The following is a 21,970-nucleotide window of genomic DNA, read 5'->3' on the forward strand; positions in this document are numbered from 1 at the left end:
CATCCATTTAATCCAGTGCCAGAAACATGCAGAAAAAGCCTCCAATACCACACTGCACAACAGCAAAAAAACCAAAACAACAAAACACACATTCAAAAAGGCATTTGCTTGCACTAGTGCAATAAAGCCACTGACAGAGTGCAGAGCTGTCAACACAGACCAGGAGCTCATGACATCAGGCTCCAAATAATAGACAACCTCTGCACTGCTGCTGAACATACCCAGCTTGTTTACAGTAACAGCTCACAGGCCCTCACAAGTTTTCTCAAGCACAGAAACTCTTTCTATTGACTTAAACAGAACACAAAATACTACTCAAAAGGCCAGTTATACAACCTACCTGGTTCTAGAAAAAGACTATTCCTTTTCACATTGGTATAAACTGCAAGTGCTCACACAAACTGGTTGTGACCTTGACTGAATTCCCATTTGGTTGTCTGACTGGAGCTATGGTTAAGCATTAGCTCTTTCTCATCACCAAATATTTATCAGGAATACCACTGCCACAGTAAGCATAAACTCAGGCTAATGGTGACACTCTATTTACAGATGGTTTCCCTGGATGGAATATCAAATGACTTGCATTCCTAGATAAAATCTGTGCTGAGCCTAGGAAGGAAAGCCCACATAAGGGCAAAGATGGGTGTATGTCACAGAAGGAGGAGGTAACTAAAGAGACTGTTTAGCCACACAAATGCCATGCTGTCCTGAGGCATGCTGCAGCCTGCAGGTCACTTCTATGCAGCTGGAAAATTATTTATCCTCTGAGCACCTTTAAAAACAAATGGCATCTAAGGACATTACCATCACGTGCATTTCACTACTTGCTGAAGTCAAGTGAAGTGAAACCACTGACAGTAATTTCAATTAGATGTTGACTAGCTAGATTACATCTAAGCAAAGCTTGACGTCTGCTGCTCGGACTGTTTCTATGACAGCAATGGGCCTTCTCTTTGTCTTAACACCACCACAGCCAAGCCAGAACAATCCCTATGGCTACACCCCAGAGCAGACAGCATCTCCCTCAAGTGACACGCTCGTCGCTCGTCGGCATTTGTACAATCTTTGCAAGGCCCAACATCGCACTGCCAGGAAGGCGAACACATCCATGTGTTTTTACATTTCAATAGGAAGCTTCACTCTGGGTAAGGCTCAAATCCCAACAATACTGGCCTTGCATCCGGAGCACCCATTGAAAAATGTCATTTGTTTCAAAATGGTAGCTAGCCTCAACTTCAAGAATCAGTGTACAAGCCTGTTAAGAGTTTCACAGATGGCAAGTAGCCACTCCTAGTTTCCCTCTCTATCATGGAAACGCTCATCCAAGACTGTCACATCTATTAGGCAATACCCTTAGCTTTTATTTTTTAAATTTTGGTCATTCCTGTGTTTGTGTGTCAATCTGTCCCCAGTTTAGATGGTTATTTTGCCAAATCATTTCCATACATACAGATAAATGTCATATGCCTGAAATATGCAAAAGGCATTTGATTTCAATCTGGATATAGACATGCTTTTAAATTCACAGTGCCATCTTGTGTACAAAACCTAGAGGTTTTGAAATACTTTTTTAAAAAGTCTGCTTCTTCCTCTTATCCAAAGTAGCTCGAGACATCATTACCCATTTTTACCTGCATAATAATGTAAGCCAGTTCTCACTACTTCTATTTAAGGACATGTTTCACTTATTTAAACTTTTAAGAAGTGAGGTGGGAATTTGTCTAAGTCTTACAAAACAGCAACTTCCAAACACACCAGAGTCACCAGAATAATTCTGGGGAAAGCACAGCCACTGCAGCCTGAGCAGCATCAGCAACCTGTTGGAAAGAAGCATAGCATGTTCATTAAGCAGAGACTTCAACAACAGATTACAGCAAATAAGGGATCTCTTCATGTGGGGACGTGTTTTTTATGCCTTAGCTTATTATTCACCTATGGGCAGCCACTGGTGGCATGAGCATGTTTTGTGATTTATCAGAACACATTATTCTACAATATATATGAGAGATGGGGATTTATTTCCCCAGTTAGTTTGGAGGAAAGGAGGTAGGGATGTTTTCCTGGAAGAACTTTCAATGAATGCATCTTTCTATTACTAAGTGCTACATCAAGAGTACATACACATTCACAACATCATATTTCACACAATTTTATTTATAAAATTGTAATTATCTAACAAATTGCATATAAAATGATTTACTTCAAGTAAATACAGAATACTGCACGACTATTAAAACTATTGTATTGTCCATCATAAGTGTATTAAAACATTCCTAAAAAATGCCTCTATTAAAAAACAAAAACCCAAGAACACAAGTAGCATGACCAAGACCATTTTCAATAGCTTAAAATTAATTACCAGGAAGTTGCATTAACTTCCTAAGTAGACTCCAGTTACATCCATTGAGATCAGCATGTGATACAATACCACAGTCTAACACGAAAGATGAAAAGTAATACATTATGCACCTGATCTATGCTTTTCTCCTAAATTGAAGGGAACCAGTCTGAAATCAGAAAACTAAAGCTCAAGTCAAACTCTACTGGGCATGCAGTTCTGTTATAGCAATACTTTCAATCGGTAAGTGTAGTTGGCTTTTACAATCAATTTTACAACTGATAAAAAAGGAACACAAGAGAATACATTCGTATAAAAAGGAATGATACACAAAGGGTAAATATTGACACCTTGCTGTACACCTTCAGATGAACCAGAGAGAAAGATTCAGTTGGAACTAATCTGGAACACATGTATGACGAACAGCTCTGAGTCACAAACCCACATACCTACCACCCCAGAGCTCAAGGTCCATCTCTACTATGTACACAGCGTGAACATGAAAACACATACAGGTGGAGCTTTTTATTAACACACTTATATTGCCGAAACACAAAGGACAGCTAACAGTGCTGCCTCATGCACGCTAGTAGTACAACACTTCTTCATATACTGCCTGTTAAGGGAGACAGATTTTTTTAAATTTTTTTTTTTCAAGGGGCAAAATTTGGTAGCTAATGGATCAGGGTAATATTATTTCATTTGTTTTAGACAGTTTCATCACCTCTTACAGGTATCTGAAAAAGATTCAGAGAAAAAACAAAAATGAGAGGAACTGGAACATTCAGCAGTGCTTGATGCCTTTTGAGGTCCAATCTCCTTTCTAGGTATTTGCAGAAATGCACCCAAAAGACACACACGGCAAGAAGGGAACCAGAATCAAAAATTCAGACAATAGTTTCTCTTGTAACCAACCATATTAACCAGGACCAATTTTAACAAGGGCATCTTTAACGCAGTAAAACACATATTGACATCCAGGACAGTTCTTATAGCACCATGTTTAGTCCTGCCAGAAGTGATGACAACCTCCCATAACTGGTAGGAGGTGCTGCCACTGACTCTCCTCTTTACAGTCTAATGCCATTCTAACGCCAAGCAGCAAAAGAAAAAGGCAAGGGAGGCCCTGCAACTAACCAGGGCCCAAATGGATGGCCAGGGCTTCACCTTCCTCAGGTGCAGCCACCTGGGCAGACACAAGTGCACACAGCTGAGGTGCTCCTGCTGCTCCACCGGGGTGAGGGACAGCCCGGACAACCACTCGGGACTCACCAGCAAACTCTCCTGGTGGACACCTTTCCTCTCCATAATAAACACTTTCAGGGTGAAAAGCAGTCATGTGCAAGAATCAATTAATCTGCATGCTACTATTTACATTTCAAACACTATTTACACACCAGAACTACAATAAGCATCTCTCTCAAAGAGGAGAGAAGAAGGCTTTCGGGACAGAGTACACTTGAGCAAGTACCCCCACAGCTTCAAACTCTAAGGGGCACAATCAAAATTATAGATTTTAAGCAAAGAGATCCTACTGCTACCAAAATAGACCCAAAGACATGAATCAAACATTTGTCCATTAGGCCATTAATATTAAAAAAAACCCCCAAACAAACTCAAACAACAGAAAGGCCTGTGAATACAGAGGGTATTTAGAAAGCAGAGGAGCAAGGACTGTGATGCCCTCTGGCAGGGCTCAATGGGATTTACAGAAATAGTTTTAAAGCCAGTGCTGCTGTTGAGCTACCAGAGTCCTTGTTAGCAATTCCACTACTCCACAGCAATCACCCAGCAAACAGAGCTGTTTCCCACTCTGTAAGCCTGACAACAAATTTCTGAACAACTACTGTACATTAAAGATAATTATACTTATCTCTGAACTCACATCTACCCCACCACCACACCAGGCAGGCTAGAAATTGCTATGGAGTCCTAGTGCCTACCACATCTTATTGCTTTAGACACTGAGCCCACGTAGCCAGCAGTTGTGCTTTAGTTGCAGCTCACGTGAACTTTTCAAAGCTTCCTGGAAGAAAGTTTGTTTGTATTTGGCAGGCTCTGACAATAATACGTTGATTTCTAAGGCCTCCCACAAGCTTTCCAAACTGGACGCCTAAGCTGCTGAGTAGCTATTGATGGGACCTGATCTGTAGACAAAAAAATGGGGATTTAAATGTGTAATACAGATAGCTAATCCTAAACATTCAGTGCATATCCATCAAATAATGCAAAAATTAGTAAATAAGTAAGTATCTCTTGGGAATGAGGGAGGGAGAAGGATCAACAACCACAGCAATAGAGAAGTAAGCTATTTAGTGGTTTTTGTAAGAACAGTCAGTCATTCTGGGATTCAGCAGAAGTGTTGCACATTTGTGTGTAGACGTGCAAGTTGTGAGAACAACAATTGCTCAGCTTGGAGCATTTACCCTCCTATCAGTCTGACCCTGCCAACAGCAGCGCCAGCAGTCTGGAACTCAGAGAACAGCGTGACAAGACAGAAGGCCAATACAGTACAACTGCAGAGATTCAAGTAGAAGAATGAAGCTATCTTCAGAAACTCAGAGCAGCAACAGCAGCATTCAAGATCAGTGGCAAAAAGGAATGTTTCTGTAATTAGGTTTTTTGTTTTCCCTCCAAACCAAATCCCAGGATCACAATCAAGGCTCTTTGGTGAAGGGGTTTTTTCCTCACCCCCACTTCCCTGATTCCTCCCTGCACCATTTTGTCTCAGTGCAGCAACACTGGTGCTGATGATCTGACTGTCCTGCCACTATCAAGCAAAATGGTATGTCCTTCTGGGGGAAAAGAACCAGTAACTCCTCAAGTTGAGGAGTGGCTAAGAAAAACATAACGCTGTGCTGAGGGGGAACCAACTTTATTAAGGACAATGAACTATAATTGCTTTGCAAGGCTTTAAAAATACTCTGAGTCATGGCTGGCCTTTAACAGCAGATACCAAGGGATATGGAGGCTGCCTGATTCAGAGACAGTCAGTGGGAGTTAACCAGAAGAGGATGAGGTAATGCTTAAAGATGGGCGGACAATGGGTCTGTCTGAGGCATCTGTGAAGTATCTGCGCGCCCATCACCAGCCTTCAGAGGGGACAAAAACCACGGCCAACTAAAGCAAAGAAAGGCAAAATGTGCAAGGGTACATATATTCTTTTGTTTAAGAGTCACAGGACCAGAAAGAGCCTTAACAAGTCATCAGATCAGCCTTCTATCTATCCCCAGAATCGGGAAGCTTTGAAAGCAATGTGTTCCTCTCTTCTACTCCATATATCTCCTGCTTTAGGAAACTCAACTCAGAAAGATGTTATGTTCTTACAAAGAAGTGCTACACGCCCTTTGCCACTGTCTGCCCAAAGCAGCTTTCAGGACTGGTATGGAGACACTGAGAAGGGTCATAAAACACACTAAATTTATACAAAGTGCAATAAACTACCCAAGCCATGGTCATGTCTTTTAAGTTCACTGTTATTAGTGAAGAAGAACAAATCAAAAGCGCTAAGCTGGATGGAGTCTGATCTAAGTCTTCTTCCACTATTTGTGCTTTTTTCTGCTTTCTTGTGTCCAATTCAAAAGAGTCTATCATAGCTGATCCTAAGAAATGCTTCTATTTAAAGACTTTTATTCTGTTGCTTCAAGAAAGCTCTTTGTTGCCTTTAGATCAAAAAAGGGAGACACATCTCCATAGCATGGATTTGTTCACTGGAGGTAAGTATTTACTCTGGCAAAAACTGTTCTCTCCAACCTCCAAGAGAATGGGATATGATCTTTCCATAATCACATGCATTTATCAATAAATAAGTTTGGATTAGACTGTATTAAAACATATGCACATATTTAAAGCACTGGAGTGTCACAGATTCTTATTCCACAGCTCATGCAAGCAAAATGAATTAAAGAAAAAAAGAAAAACCAAAGCCCCAACCAGTAACAGACCAAAAAAACAAGTTTCGCATGAGTATGTCAAAGCATTAATTTTAGTGAGATCCCTAAATACATTAGGTTACACTAAACTTCAGAGAAACCAAAGATTTTGCCACATCAGATACATAAGTTTTGATTTTTTAAAGTTAATATATAATTCATTCTTTGAATATTATTCTCCACTTGGACTCAACATCCACACTGCTTTCATACATTTATACAGTTATATCCCATCCTTGCCTTAAGAGACTGATATCCAAAGGTATGGCAGCAACCCTTGTTTGTCAAATATAAAACTCCTTTCCCTTCATACAAAGGTGGAGAAGGAAAAAAGATCTTGACAAAATTAAGCAATTCTCCCTTCTGCTGATTCCAGCCTCAAAGTACTACAGGGAAATAGTTGGAAGCTTGCATTAAAAAATATTTCCCTTGTTTTAAAAACAATTTCTTTTACTGTACAATAGATGCATAGAAAGTTGCTTCCTGCTTCATGGGTTTAGGCGTGTAGCTATGTTTAGCTGTGAAAACAAGAAGATTGTTCCTTTACAGAGTGGTGAGGAGATAGACCATCTCAGGAATATTTGGCAGCTATCAAAGAGCTCATGACATGAAGAATAAACAGCATATCCACAGACTACAACAATGCACCTCTGTCTCACTGAATACACCAATTTTAAAAAGTGTCCACTTGTTACTCAAAATCAAGAATACAGTAGAGACTCACGGTTCAACAGCTTTCAAAGTGGTGGTTTAGAAGAAAAAAAAAAAAAAAGTCAGTGAGCAGCAGATTTTCAACAGCCCACTCTTCTCTCCCCCACCCCAAAAAAACACAAGTTCACCGCAATATCAGGAACTTAGGCTTGAGACTATTTGGGAGAGAAGGCTTCCCTGTCACCCATGTCCATACAGCTTGGTGTCGGAGTGACACACTGGAGGTTTCAGAGGGTTTCAGTTGTCCAGTGTCTTGTGGTTACTTCAGCAGTTTTACCAGCTGTTTCTGACAGCCTCAATGTCACTAACCAAATTCTGGGCTAAGCATATCCCAAATATCTGGAAGAGACAACAGTTTATTCATTTGGAGCATTGGACAACTCTTTTCACACAGGCAAACTTGTTAGATTACACAGAACTTAGACATGAAAGAAACAACAGTAGTAGAAATAAATTAGCAGTAAGTGTTGGAAAAAGTAAGAATATTGCAAACTCCTGTAACCCCAGTATTTTTATGGTGGTACCGGATTCCAGTTAATTTACAGTTCTAACTCTTGTTTCAAAACAACCCTAAAGGCTCTCTGCTGCTCATTTAAGCACCACTGGAAACAGTAAGTCTGTACAGGCTTGAAAGTCTCTACATAAGCCTAATTTAACAGTGTTAGTTTCAACCTGCTGAGCGTTGAAAAAAAATGTGTCCCTGTAGATAAAAATTAAGTATTCCTTAACACAAAGAAAGCCTCATACATTTAGTTCCCAGTGCTAAAACCTACAAAGAGGCAACTGGCACTGTATTTCCCATTCTTATATACACTCTCCCCTTTTATAAATTCACTTTATCTATTATTCCTCTGTGCAGTTCATTCCAGGGAACATGATGTTTACCTGCAGTAATGCTATCCCAATGAATATACCAGCAACTATGGTAAGGTTGTCCTGCAACCATTTCTCAAACTGAGGGACACAGCCTTTAGTGTAGATAACAATCTGCTGATCAACTTCCTGCCAAGGAGAAAACAGAAGAAAACAGAGATAATTACATTCAACTACACCATCAAAATAATCTCTTCTTGCAATAGGGATTCAGATCCTTAACATACCACATTAAGAAGTGAAAAAAAAAAAAAAAAAAAAAAAGCTTACTGGTTTTTGCCTTGCATCATAGCCACACTGAGTATTAATAACATCTTCCTAGAGGAAAGAGAGAGAGGAAAGAGACAATCAGTAAAATGTCTCCCAAACACCTTCTTCCAACTCCCTGGAGTTGGTCCTGTATGTAATGAGACAATCACCCAAACTCTGGTTAGCATATTGCTTTAATAAAGAAACCTTCCTCCTTCACTCGGCACTATTAATTATTTGCAGTAAACAAGAGCACACAGTCAAAAAAAATTTTATCTCTCAAGTCAGCAAGCTGGGAAAACCAGCCCTCCACCTGGATGAACTCCACATTCCAGATACAAGTATTCAGTAAAGTAAAGGGACTGGGGAACATCTACAGTAAGTGGAAGAATCTTTTGCTGAAAAGGTTTTGTCTGTACTAAGAAATATGCCAAAAGTACTGTTGCCATTTTCAGGGTTCAGTCTGTGCAGACTGAAGAGGTGGCAAGGGGCAGTTGTGTTGCAGTTCCTTTCCAAAAACCTGAAAGAAAAGAACAGATGGGATAATGTGTCCTTACTGCCTGTTCTTTTTTATAGGAGTTTGATACCAATGGGAAAGGAGGGTTTTTTCCTACTCCCTCTCCTTTACTACTCCCAAAGCACAGGTTATAAAATAGGCTCTGGCAAACTTTCCCTAGCGAACAAGTACTTCCCATTCAGTCAGCTGAAGCTGTAGTTTTACTTTGTATACAGTTATTTCATGGTAATAAAATGAAGCATGAAACTTTTGGCATCAGCCAAAATGGCTGCAAAATATTAAGTTACTGACCTATCATACAATGACAGTGAGCAGAAGAAGTATTACTCAAGAAAGTGAGAAAAATTAGCTAATCTTAGCTAAGTGTACCAAATGCCACAATTTAATCAAATTGTGAGGAGAACAGTAAGCAGTGAAGAGATGGATTTTAAAAAGCACCCATATGGAAAAAGCATCTTCTATCACCATGGAAAGCTCCTCTGTTTCCACACTCTGAAGGAAGTCCAACAGGTTGCATTCTGTCAGCTGCCCAAACTGGATTCCCTTAATGGACCTTCAAATTCAAGCAACTTGTATCTCCTAATGAGATGAATGCTTCTGTTCCAGGATTTAAGTGCCACAGACTACAAGGATATAAAAGCACCTAAGATTCTGATAGAGGGATTTTAAGTTTTCTTCCTTGTTTTCTTCCTTCCTAAATGCCTAGTTGCTTCATCATTAATGTCTTCTGCCTTTAGCCTTGGAATTTGCTAACCAAAAGAAGGTATGAAAAATGCAAAGGAAATAAAAAAGTTTTCTAGACTTGCCTGTACAGGAATTTGGGACACTTCAACCTCCTTAACTACATCAAAATGAACTACAGTAGTCAAAATTTGTTTCAGGAAACTTATTTTAGCCTGACTTATTTTACCACTTCCTGATTCAAGTGAAACTAAAAGCAGTAAGGTATCCATGTAACTGTTTGCATCAGTCCAACATTGAAACCTAATTCTAAAAGGGACTAACTTGCTTTCCCACAGAATAAACCTTTATTTATCACTGCAATTGAACCAATCACAGCTTAGTTACAATTATTTTACTTGTATGCATGATTTCTAATGTTTTCAGTTTTTAAAGGCCATTAAGGTTGTTGTTTCTTCACAGTGAATGAGATTCATCTCTAAATTTCTGGTTGCTGCATCACACCCTACCAAAGTGTATAGCCATTTACACAACAGAGAGAAAGAGAGAACATTAGGATGGATTATGTATTTATAGGATTACCTTGTACTGCTGACACTAGTTTGGTTTTATAACAACTGTATTTTTAAAACTGGGCTGTAATGACCTCTGTGTGAGTAGGTGGGCAGATAGGCAAGCAGCAAAGGGAATCCTAAACCTAAGATAATATTTGAGTCTAACCCACATTTTGTTTTAATATCCCATTTAAATGTTTTCAGCTATGTTTGTGAGAAAAATTCAAACTACTGCGAAGACACATTCACTGCAGAGGAAACAGAACCAGCTTGTGCCAAGAGGCAGTGCCTTATCAGGAGAGGGGGAGAGCAGCAACTGGATGCCAGGAGCAGTGACTGCATTGCATTATTAGCAAGGCAGGAAGCACCTGAGGTGCCTTTTGGCAACTTGCCTAACTTCAGTCTGTGCTAGACTAATACATTAAAAGAACTCTAAATCATTCCAGGTGGAGACAAAGCCACAGCTGAATTGCTAGATAATACAAGCACTCAAAGCCAGCTTCTTTCAAGCTATATAAAGTAAAATGTATACAGTGCTAGGCACATAACAGCTTCCATGCACATACCCATCCCTGTTTCAAGCCTTTCACTATTCACTATTTCACTGATTCTCTACACTTCCCTTTTCACTTTATACTTTACTCTTCTTTATCGTATTCATATTAGCAATGCATGGCTCCAACGTTTTCCACTTGATGATCCAGAACTATAAATATTTTAAGAAACATGAAAATTTACCAAAAAGCTGCTCCCACAAACAATTTCTGACTTTTCAAGTCTGATTTCAGGTGAATGTAGGACAGGCAGTAATTTTACAGGTAAAAAAAGAATATGTAAATGCACCCATACCCAACTCAAGATTCTAATGCAAACATGTCAGTTCCTCAGGACACAGACTGTCATTTCTTACCATACCTGGCACAAACTTGTCAAACTGGCTGCAGCCTCAGGACACTGCATTAAACAATGAATAATACCTCCTTTAAAGTGCCTGATCTTAAGGGGTCCTGTTCTGATGCATTTCAACTGAAAGCTCACATCCTTCAACTCACTGACTGCTTCCCCTTTTTATACTTGCTAACATTAATATGCATGTTTAGCCAAGCCCATGGTTCTCTCTTTCTCATAAAAGCCACAAACAATGAAGACTTAAGTTATCTTATGCATGCAGGAAAGTTAGTGGTTAAGCTGAGCTGCAAGAACAAAAAAAAAAATACAGGTTGGTGAGAAGTTAATAATTAGGCTAAACTGCCAGAAATTAAAAAGGAAAATCTTGTTATTTATGATTGGAACAGCAGACCCATCCTACCCTCTAGACTGTCACTTACAGCAGGGTCTTTAGTACAGCAAGAGAATGGCACACCACAGCGTTCTCGACTCGCATTGGAATCTGTACAATTGAAGTAAATATTAAGGTTCCAGTCATCGGCTCCAAAAGCCCCACAGCACTGCCACTAGAACAAAAACAAAAAACAAACAAAAAAAAGAGCTTCTTAAATTTCAGAATGAAAATCTCAGCATTAGTAACACACATCACTGCTGCCAGTTTCCCTCTAGCTTTCAAAACAAAACCTAAGACTCCCACTGTTTTCATTCAAACTGGCTTTTTTTTGTTTGGTTGGGGATTTTTGTAATTTTTTAAAAATACCATTCCAAATGTGTAAGTTGTTCCAAAGTTATCATGTGATTAAAGTTACGTTCACACCCTGCCATGCTGCTCTCTGCAGAGAAACCCCTGGGTGAGCTGATAAGCCTACACAATAACACAAAGCTGCACAGGCCTACAAACTCAGCCCTGAGGGCCAAGAGTACAATGTTCTGTCCAGTCTAAAGAGCCCTGGATTTTCAATAAAACAAGCTCCAAGGGCTACACTGGTACAGCTACTCCTTTTGCCAGTTTGGTGGAACTTTGCCTGGTTGTACATTGGACAGTGTGAACATATTGTTTCCTGACCATCGCACATGGCACAATTAACACCTTTACTGAATCCTTCAAAGAGTACATCTGCCAAAGGTCAGCTTAGTCTCTGGCAAAGCATGTTGAACACAGGAGGAATTGATGTCTTTTGCTGAACTTACAAAGAATGGACCGGAGAACAGTGAAAATGGTTTGCAGCATTTAAGGAGATAGACGAATGAACCCATCTATGCCAACTTAAAAAAAAAACAGCCACGCTTTTAAAAGCATTGGAATAGTCATTCTTTCCTTCTAGATGTAGCAGTTCTCTTTGCAATACCTGACATGTTGTCTTCATGCACTATCTCTACTGGTTGAAAAAGTAACTCAGTCTCAACTCGTGCTGCCCCTGGCTTTTCTGCTGAGTGCTAATCCAGTTAGGAGAGAAAGCTTTAGGAAGTCACTGAAAAACTGGACCATAGCCTTTCGCTGCATACAAGTGGACACTATTTTCAGTTTGTAGTGGCCTCTGACCTTCTTGCAAAAGATTCAAAATAGTGCAAGGAACCACATCCTGTTACTTATAGTTTCTCCCCCAGGCACAAAGAAGCAAATCAATCATTGAAACTATTTTAATTGCAGAATGCAAGAAAACCAGTAAACATGAATTCCACCAACACTAAGCCATGTTAGCCACACAGTGCTAGATTCAACACTTCATCAGGCCAGAACTGAGTACTGGAGAGAAAAGGTACTGGCAGATCTTATGCATAAGTCAGTGCAAGACTTCTTTACATACACTGATAAATTACAGAGCTTAACCTGCACAAACAGGTGCACCACTGGTTTTACCCTTACCTCCCAAGTGCAGATGTGGCATCACTTAGATGTCCTACAAGAACTCTACAAGTCACCCACTTCATTAGGCTAATTCCATTAAGTCTAATTCAGAAGAAATAACAGAAATAACATTGTAGTTTCATTTTGACCAACTAAATACTTCTGCCACTCTGCAGTGTGGTATAGCACTCCTAATGTTGCTAAAACTACACCGACATTCATCTTAGGACCAAATAAAGCTTACAAAAGGAGTAATTTCTTATACAGATGTGATAGATTCTACAACAAAATATTTTAACTTGGTGCATTTGACACTATCTCTAAGTCTTCAAGAAAAGTCACCCCAGCTCTCCATCTTGGTTTACTCAATCATACATCAATAAGGTCACTTTACACAAATGCTGCATTTTTGCAGAAGTTCTATAAAAACAAATATAGATATATTCAAAAGCATTATATGCTAGAATATTTCTGTTGCTCCTTGAAGAAAGATGGAAAGTAAAAAGTAAGAGCAGGTATTTCTTAAAAGCCAGTTTTACCAAAAAAAAAAAAAAAAAAAAACAAACCCACAGTCCAACTTACATATTCCTGTGTGAAGTCTATGAGGTTTTGTAAATCAATGTCATCTCTGTATGCTCTGATGTTGTTGTTTATAAAGAAATACAGCTGGTCCTTTATCCAGTCTTTGAAAACAAATGCTAGAATGCCAGCAGTGAGCTCCAAGAAGAAAATAATTCCAAGAAATACAGAGAACTATGAAGAAAATAAAAAAGGTTAAAATTATTTTCCTTTATGACCAAAACCTTTTCAAAGCTCACAATTACATCCAGTGATATGGCTTTATCTATTTCAGTGCAAGTTCAAGCCATTTTGGCACTTAGGAAATTTTAAATTAAAAACACCATTTTTATTGGAGCTGTAGCAGAGAAATCTTAATTCTATTCTAACAAATAACAAAAATGCTAACAAATCTTGGACATTTCACTGATATTTTCAAAGAGATACAAGAGAATTCACTGTAAATTTCAAGACACAGCTAGTCATCACGCTTGAAAACCCATCTTCAATTTCTACATAGGCACTTATATTTTAGAAGGCATAAACAACCAATAGTGCCAGTAAAATGCCTCCTACGTGACTTTTGCTTTAGATCCTCTCACTGGCAAAGCTTTGCCTCAGCAGACAAAGCAGAAATTGGTAACAGCAGAAATTAATTAATGACTAAGTCAGAGCAGAATGTCTATGAAATGATTCACATCCACATTAAAACTAAATGAGGCTGCTATGATTAATGCAAATGCAATGGATGCTAAAGGCATTACTAATGATCTGCCACTTTGCCTAAGCATTTCCACTGAGTCAACACTGTTTTAAACCACACAGGGGTCCTGGTATACTGGAAGTCCATCCCCTTTGCAACTGTGCCTTTGAGTTTCATTTTAATACGCTCTCTGTGTGTGTTCAGATACATTTTTAATTTCTCCTGCAGCTGCTGTATGGGAAGCTATTTCTGGTACAGCAGATGGGTTCATTTTAGGCAAGCTAAGGGAAGCAAGGAAAAGGAAAAAAAAAGTGTTACAAGCTGCTTTATAAATGTCTTGAGAACTGTGACTCTCAATTGTCTCCTCCCCTTAAAGAACATGTCTGTGGGAGCCAAATGTGTCACTTGGAGGAAGTTATTTTACTGGAAGCTTTTTCATGTACATATTAACAGTTAATGGTTATGAAGACTGCGTACACAGGCTGTGCCCACCTCTGGAAATGGGAGTGGTGGAGGAAAGAATCTTCTTTACTATAAATCATCAATTTATCTAAAAGTGAACATGATAGTGTTACCCTCATTTTTAAAGATCAGTCTTTCAAAATACTGAATCCAGTTACTTTAGCTAAAGACGTTCTGCATACTGAGGTACATTTGCATACCAGCAGTTCATTCCCTAACCAACAATCCAGGCCTGAATTCAAGAAAACCTCAATTTTCTTTCCGCATCCTGGACACATTCTTCTCCCCTTGTCCTTCTCAGCCCCAGCAATGAAAGCAATGAAGCCTTTTCCAATTAGCTGAATGGCACGGACTGAAGATATCAGCCAGACTGAGGATATTGTAACAGTGCTAAGTCCTCTGTACTATGAGGGGCCCTTGCACAGCAGATTTCACATGGGTCACATTCACTGCTGCATCTACACCCCTCATATTTCATAGGTAGCTTGTTATGGACTCCAAGATCAACATGAAGATTCTCACAAGAAATTTCTCTCTTTTTGCTACAGGGAAGCAAAACGTTAGGCTACATCCATATGAAAAGCAGTGCTTCCATGATGTGATTCTTACCAACAATAGTTTTGAGCTTTAAAAATACACAGCCAGTAAGCACCACAGACTGAAGAGCTGTAAAATGTCAAAAGCTAAGTGCTTTCCTGATACTCTGACACTGGAAAGCACCTTCCTCTCCAAAATACATTTTAAAAACCTAACACAGTTAAACAGAACAGATAACATGGCATGCTACATAAATTATGAATGTCACAGTTGCAAAAGATACTTACAAATTTGAGAAGAAATGTGTTTTCTCGTAAAGCTCCAATGCATCCTGCAAATCCCAAAATGAACATAACTCCTCCTACCACTAGGAAGAGCCAAACAGGATCAAAGCCTCCCAGGTCAGTGATGGAGGAGATATTGGACAACACTCCCTGAGAAAGAGACAATGCCAAAGAATAAAAAGAATGTTCAGCTTTCTGTTGTACAAATTTTGCCTGTATTTTAATTCTTAAAAAGGAAGAAGGCAACAGCAAAATATATATTCTGCAGTACAGCAAGAAAACACAATTAAGAAAATCTTTGTATCCCAAAAAGAGATAAAAAGTGCAATTATGTGCAATATTTCTGAAACAACATGTGAACGAATAACAAAATGTTCTTGAAAAATTCTCTGTGAGAAACCCACAGGGCATCTTCTGCTTATGTAGCTATAAGAAGTAGTCTGTCAGAAGCTCAGAACAGATATTTGAACAAAACTTAACTCACTCTTATTAACCATGCTGAGATGCATTTTACGTATCATATCATTATCTATGTAAACATACAGTTACATGCTATATAAAAAAATACTTAAAAGCAATAAAACCACCTTGAATTTAGCATTTATTCTCAGTATTTACAGCAATTGTCAGAAATTAGAGATGAGCTTCTAGGTTGCAGCATATTGGAACAAAAATATTTTCAACAAAAAAATTTTTCAACAAACTTTGACAAACTACATATCTGGCCAACTCAACTTCATGCATCTACGGTGCCAAAACCTCATTCTAGAAATAAAATATGGCTACTGACTAATTAGTTAGCAGGAAAAATTTGAAAATATCCAAGTCTCCTAGTAGGAGAAAAGACAATTTAAGATCTTGGTTTGGGAGATGGCTTACACTAACTTAGGGTAGACCTATCATATGTTAAACTACATATGCTGTGTTTTAAATATGACAGTCAGCACAGTCTGCTTGTAATGCCATTTTTGCCTTGGAAGCAAAGCTTGGGTTGCGACACCAGTAATCCTGAGGAACTATTTTAATTTTCTGAACACATTTTATGCAGAGTTTGGCTGATGTTGAACAGATGGGTTGTATCATGAAGCAAGTAGAAATTTACCCAATTCCAGTGAGTTTGCACAGGAACAATTACAGTTTCCTAAGGCTTTTTGGCAGAAAAAAATGCTGAAGTGTCACTATTTCTTCATTCCCTTCTCCAGTGCTGTAGGTCAATGCAAAGCACACTGCTGTGCTTTCTCACAGAATTCTGAACCCAGGCTGACTGCTATGGACTACTGCTTCCTCTAAGTCCTGTATGATGCTGTGGCTTGAGACACAGCAATAGAGATCTCTACACCTACAGCTCCTTATCTGCAAAACTCTATGGTACACCCTTGTTCTTCTTCCTGTTCATATCCCTTTGTTTCTTTGAAATGGTCCCAAAACAGCAACACTTTAGAAGAAAGTTACCATAACCTCATTTCCAGAAGTTTAAAGTAGCATTGTTAATGATGACTGTTCTTGACTTGTTCACAACTGTGGCTTTAGACCTGTGATTATGTACACACATACTCATTTTGGACCACTCAAAACTTATCAATTGTCATGCAACCACATCCGTAACACATTACTTCATGTAGTCTGCAACAACCACTTTCATAGAGTTTCCCAAACAGAGCTTGAGCAAGTAGTAAATGAAGGCAGTACTCAACGCTTTTAATTCTGCAGACAAGGACAGAGCAGATAAAATATACATGTGAATTTCACCAATGCACATATCAAGGAGCCTTAGAAAAGGTCAAAACCCCAAAAAAATCTGTCTACAAACAATAATCCAACAGCATGAATAACATTCTCTAAATATGAATAACATTCTTTAAGTATATTCTTTTCCCTCCTACTAGAGAAGGCTATTGCCTGTCAGGAATGAAAAAAAAAAAAAAAATCACATTCATCACTTTCCTCCTACATCACATACAGTACCAGCCTTACTGTCATTCATTCAAAAAGATATAAGGAACAATGTAACACAACTCAAAGCCAGCACTGCAATCAAAGCGGAGCAGCTGGCCTGTTCCTTTTCTCCGGTACCATCTCAGCGAGGAGACGATACACACCAAGATGAAATGAACACTTACCTCTCATTAACATTTACATCAATTTGTGTAAAATTTTTCCACTACTTTTGCTTCATTACATTTGTCATAGAAAAGAAATCCAAGCCAACTTTCTGACTAAGAATAACAAGCAGTATAAACAAGATAACCCAACAATATGAAAATCAAGGCCTTGACCCTTCAAAAGTCAAGAAACACGAGCTCTGCCTCGAGGGGAAAAACAACTACTAAAATGATTTCTTCACAAAGTTTTAAAGCCCTTTCCTCTGTGCTTATATAGTTACCATAAGAATAAATTCTGCCCTAAAGCAAACACTACTACTCTTTCCTTTGTTATTACAATAAATTCATGAATACAAGTCGCACTGAGTATAAGCCGCATCTCTGGGTGTTGGCAAACATTTTGGTTTTTGTCCATAAATAAGCCGCATCCGAATATAAGCTGCTCTGTCGTTCGCAGCGAGGACCCGCGTGCAATTAGTAACAGAACCACGGGAGGGCGGGGTTTACTGGCTGAGCTAAGGTTGTGCAGGTTCGGCCCGCTAGGGGCTGCTGACGGGGCCAGGTGGCCCAGCCCGGCGCTGCCGCTCGGCACCGCCCGCCGCTGCCACTGGGCTCGGTCACCCCGGGTCGGCGCTGCCCCGCGGTGGCAGGCAGGGACGGAGCGTCCCCCGCTCCTACGGCAGCAGCGGCAGGCAGGGACAGAGCTTTCCCGCGCCCGTGGTGCCGGCAGCGGACAGGGACGGAGCTTTCTCGCGCCCGTGGCGCTGGCGGTGGGCAGGGACGGAGTTTCTCCGCTCCCGCCGCGGCGGGCCAGGATGGAGTCTGCCTGCTCCTGCCGCGGCGGGCGGGGACAGAGCACCACACCTCCTCCCCGAGCCGCGGCAATGGCTGCGCGGGGCTCCGTTGGCTCCCCGGGCCACGGCAATGGCTGCGCGGGGCTCCCGTCGGCTCCCCGGGCCGCGGCAACGGCGGTGCGGGCTTCCCCCCCCTCCCCGGGCCGTGGCAATAGTGGCACGGGGCCCCCCCGTCTCTCCCCTGGGCTGCGGCAGAGGAGGAAAGAGAGCTCTCCCGCCTCTCTCCCCGTCCCCCATGCTGCCTGCAGGGAGCCAGGGCAAAGAGTAACACTGTAACAATCGTGGAATGCCGGCTTTTACTGGCAGGTGCTTGGCTCGGCGCCCTGGCTGGCACGTCTGGGGTTGTAAATGTCAGAAAATTATTCACATATTAGCCGCACTTCTGGGTTTCCACCAAAATTTTTGTCAAATTGCTGCGGCTTGTATTCGTGAAATTACTGTACTTGAATTTACTTTAAAAAAAATCCAAAAAATACGAAGATTTAAGTCTCTCTTCATAAGACACTTGGTCTTTCTTTAAAAACAAAGCAAACAAAACCATATAAATCAACAAAAAAACCTCAAAGCAAATTACTGTGCTAAATCAACTCCTTTCCATATGAAAGTAGTAAAATTCAAATGAAAAAAAGTCCAAATAAAATTCAGATTGCATTTTTGGACAATACTGTTACAGTCATAATACGAAAGTGGTAGTAAGAACCACTTTGCATTTTGTCACAGTCACATTAAATTTGATGGCAAAAAAATTCATTTAGCCAGTTTTATACTGTTTTTCCAATCCTGCCCTTTTTCCCTTTACTTGATTTTCTAGAACTGCCAGGCTCTTAGCAGTCTGTAATGCCACATGTTGGCTGGTCACTCCTCAGGGTAGCTGTGATTCAACACAAACTGCATAGAACAACACAGTCTTTATCTGTGTTGTTTGCTGTCCTTGGAAAGCACCTTTATGTGCATCTGTTGCCAGTCCACATATGGCAATCATAAGCCTAGCTTGGATAAATCCCAAACAGCACATCCTGACAATGCAAAGTACATACTGCTTAATTCTCATTTGTGCTCCATATGCTCTCGGCATATGAACTGCAAGTTATCAGTATTCTGGAGGGACGTCTCAGGATACACAATCTTCAGAGAGGCTTTGTCAATAAAACAATAGCTAGCAGTGGGAATGAGAAACAGACAACACTCTGTGATTACAGCTCAAGATACACAGAAGTAGTCTGATAGAAGATTACTTGTTAGAATACAATTTTCCAGTCTTGTACTTTGGACACTTACAAATACGCTCTCTGTGGATGCAGCAGTGCAATACCCTGAAGAAAAGCATATTTTGCTTCAAGCAGCAGGGCAACAACTGGGGAATAATATCTCACTTTATATTGTTAAGAAGATCTAAGTCTTCTAGGTACGTACTCTTCCTATCCACTACAAGCTCCTATAATGCTTTTAACACCTACTACCACAATATCAAGTATTTTTTTTTTGGCTGCAACAACTACTGCTGAGAAAAGTTTGACACAGATGTACAAACATCTGGTAGGGACCAATTCTGTCCTCAACCCATCTTTAGCCAAAAGCAGAAGGAAACATTTCCAAAGGTGCTTGAGCAGAGGGTCAGTAATCTCCTATTCTAACACTGCACCCTGCACACAACATCCTCTGACTCTTCAGGCCAATCAGTCACGGCTATATGGTGACTGTCCACTTCTCTCATGCATCAATGCAAAACCTAAACAAACCACCTTTAAATACTCTGAAGTAAGGCTTTCTACAAATGCAAGATATTTTTCCTCGGCAACACTACTGCAGTTGCCCATTACAACCACAACTGTTAAATCATTGCAAGTACTCTGATAGTTTAACATCTGAAAGGAGGAGAAATTTTTTTTCTCTGGACGCATTCTTGTTTTGAAGTATGGTCATTTTTGAGGTACATGTACATTACTTTCTCAATAGTTTAGGCATGTGTGCAATCTGTATTTGGCAAGAAATGCTTTGTTTTTACAAAGCTACATGCTCAAGTAATTTACATCTCACAATAGTGACAACCCAAGGCTCTGCTGTAGTCCCACAAGGAGAGCCAGCAGGACATGTTCCCTGGCTGATATCCAGCTCATCTGTTTACTCTGTTCCTCCACCCTCCACAGCCTGTTGTACATTACAGGCCATGAGCCGCTATATAGTATTTTAATCTAACCCAAGGCAAAATTTATTTGGTGTAGCAAAACAGAAGCATCATCCCTAAGTGAACTAAAATAAGTAACAAAGTTGTGAAAAAAGTGTTCCTTTTTTTATGAAATGTACTTCAATCATTAAGGTACAATGATGCATAGATGGAACAGGAAAGACTGAACCCACATTTCTACCCCACCTCAAATTCAGGAGAAGTTGAATGAAATGGTTAGGCCCTGGCTCTTTTCTTCAACACGTGGGTGCATTCCACCCACCAAGAAATGCGAGACAACCAAGCCAAGCACAACAAACTCCTGCAGAACTGGAGTCTTTCTGGCATGTGAGCACAGGTAGGAAAAAAGCCTGAGAGATGCCTGACAGGTCCTCTGCTGTCATGTCACATTTTCCTCACGGTCAGAGCCCTCCACACTACAAGTAGGATAGCGTGTATAGCTTAAGGGAGAACAAGACAAAGAGAAAATGTTGAGCTTGATCACAAGAGCTCATGAATGCTGCTCCTGACATTATAGCTGCACAATAGTTTGCCTTTATCTCATTAATAAAGAATAAGGAAGCAATGGTTATATAAAAAAGAAGTAAGGGTGTACATCTCACCCCTTCACCATCTTGTACTCTTTAAGATCATCAGAACAGCTCATACTACTTTTCAGAGACAGAACTCTAACTCCAGCTCCTGCCTTTGGTACACATCTACATTAATATTTCAGGACAGATCCAGTAGTCCTTTTGAAGTGATCACACACAAGCTGTGCTTCAGTTCACACCAGGAACAGTCTCAGAGCACACAGACTGGATTACTTATCAATGGAGATGCGTCCCTGGAACACAACTCATGCACCAATGACTAGCAGGCATTCAGTCCACAAGATCACTAGGTAGAAAAGAACTCAAACTTTTCAAAACCTGCAATTGTAGGCTGGATCTTCAGTACCTCTTCCTCTCCTGTTGGTCCCCACTGCCTGCATTTAGCAGTAACAGCCGTCACAGGCTGAGCCCAAAACCAGACACACATCTCGGCTGGAGCAGTGACCCAGTGTTGTCACACCCATACAATGTGATGCATTTCTGGGTTCCTAAAGGAGTCACAAGTGCACTAACAAACCAGCTGCTGCTGAACAGCTGCTGCTGTAACAGGCACAGTAGCAAATTGCAGGACAAGAGAGAATGGTTCCAACTGAAAACACTACAGGCAGCAGCAATTGTGAAAAGCTGACCCAGTAATGAAAATTCAAGGCATAATGAGTCAGAGACAACTTAGAGTAATCATCAGCCTAAGAAACAAAGAGGTGATACAATGAGTGTATATGGAATTTGGCCCACAGGATGCATATACAAGAAGGGGAGATCTCAACACTACAGGAGGGTGAGAGAAATCCACTATTTTTTATTTTCCATTTCCTCCAAGACGGGAAAAAAAACTTCTCTGCTGCAATATCTCATTACTGGGAGGACAAAACAAAAACAAAGCCAACCAAACTACAAACAAACAAAAACCCCACCATACACCCAAGAAATGCAGAAGATCAAAAAAAGATATATCAATACAAGATCTTCTAAAACATCCATTTTTGCAAAGAGAGATTTAGCCTTTTCACAGACTTGTCCGCAGGACTTAGTATCACCGGCAAACAGTAACATCTGGGAGGTGATGGTAAATACAAGTATTTTCAAATGCATTATTTTAA

The 21,970-nt window shown here is 40.2% G+C and overlaps 1 protein-coding gene across 1 annotated transcript in view; it reads right to left on the reverse strand.

The window, feature by feature from the left end:
* Positions 1–2,133: 2,133 nt before the first annotated feature.
* The window catches only part of TSPAN5 (tetraspanin 5), an 88,954-nt gene continuing 69,117 nt past the window's right edge, over positions 2,134–21,970 (reverse strand). The window contains exons 3-8 of the mRNA XM_033060378.2: positions 15,140–15,286; positions 13,175–13,345; positions 11,184–11,309; positions 8,125–8,172; positions 7,867–7,983; positions 2,134–7,320 (exon numbers count right to left, since the gene is read on the reverse strand). Coding sequence (XP_032916269.1) covers positions 7,255–7,320; positions 7,867–7,983; positions 8,125–8,172; positions 11,184–11,309; positions 13,175–13,345; positions 15,140–15,286 — 675 coding nt within the window. The 3' untranslated portion in view covers positions 2,134–7,254. The remainder of the gene's footprint in view (positions 7,321–7,866; positions 7,984–8,124; positions 8,173–11,183; positions 11,310–13,174; positions 13,346–15,139; positions 15,287–21,970) is intronic.

The sequence above is a fragment of the Catharus ustulatus genome, chromosome 5 (genome assembly GCF_009819885.2).
Source record: "Catharus ustulatus isolate bCatUst1 chromosome 5, bCatUst1.pri.v2, whole genome shotgun sequence".
NCBI classification, from domain to species: domain Eukaryota; kingdom Metazoa; phylum Chordata; class Aves; order Passeriformes; family Turdidae; genus Catharus; species Catharus ustulatus.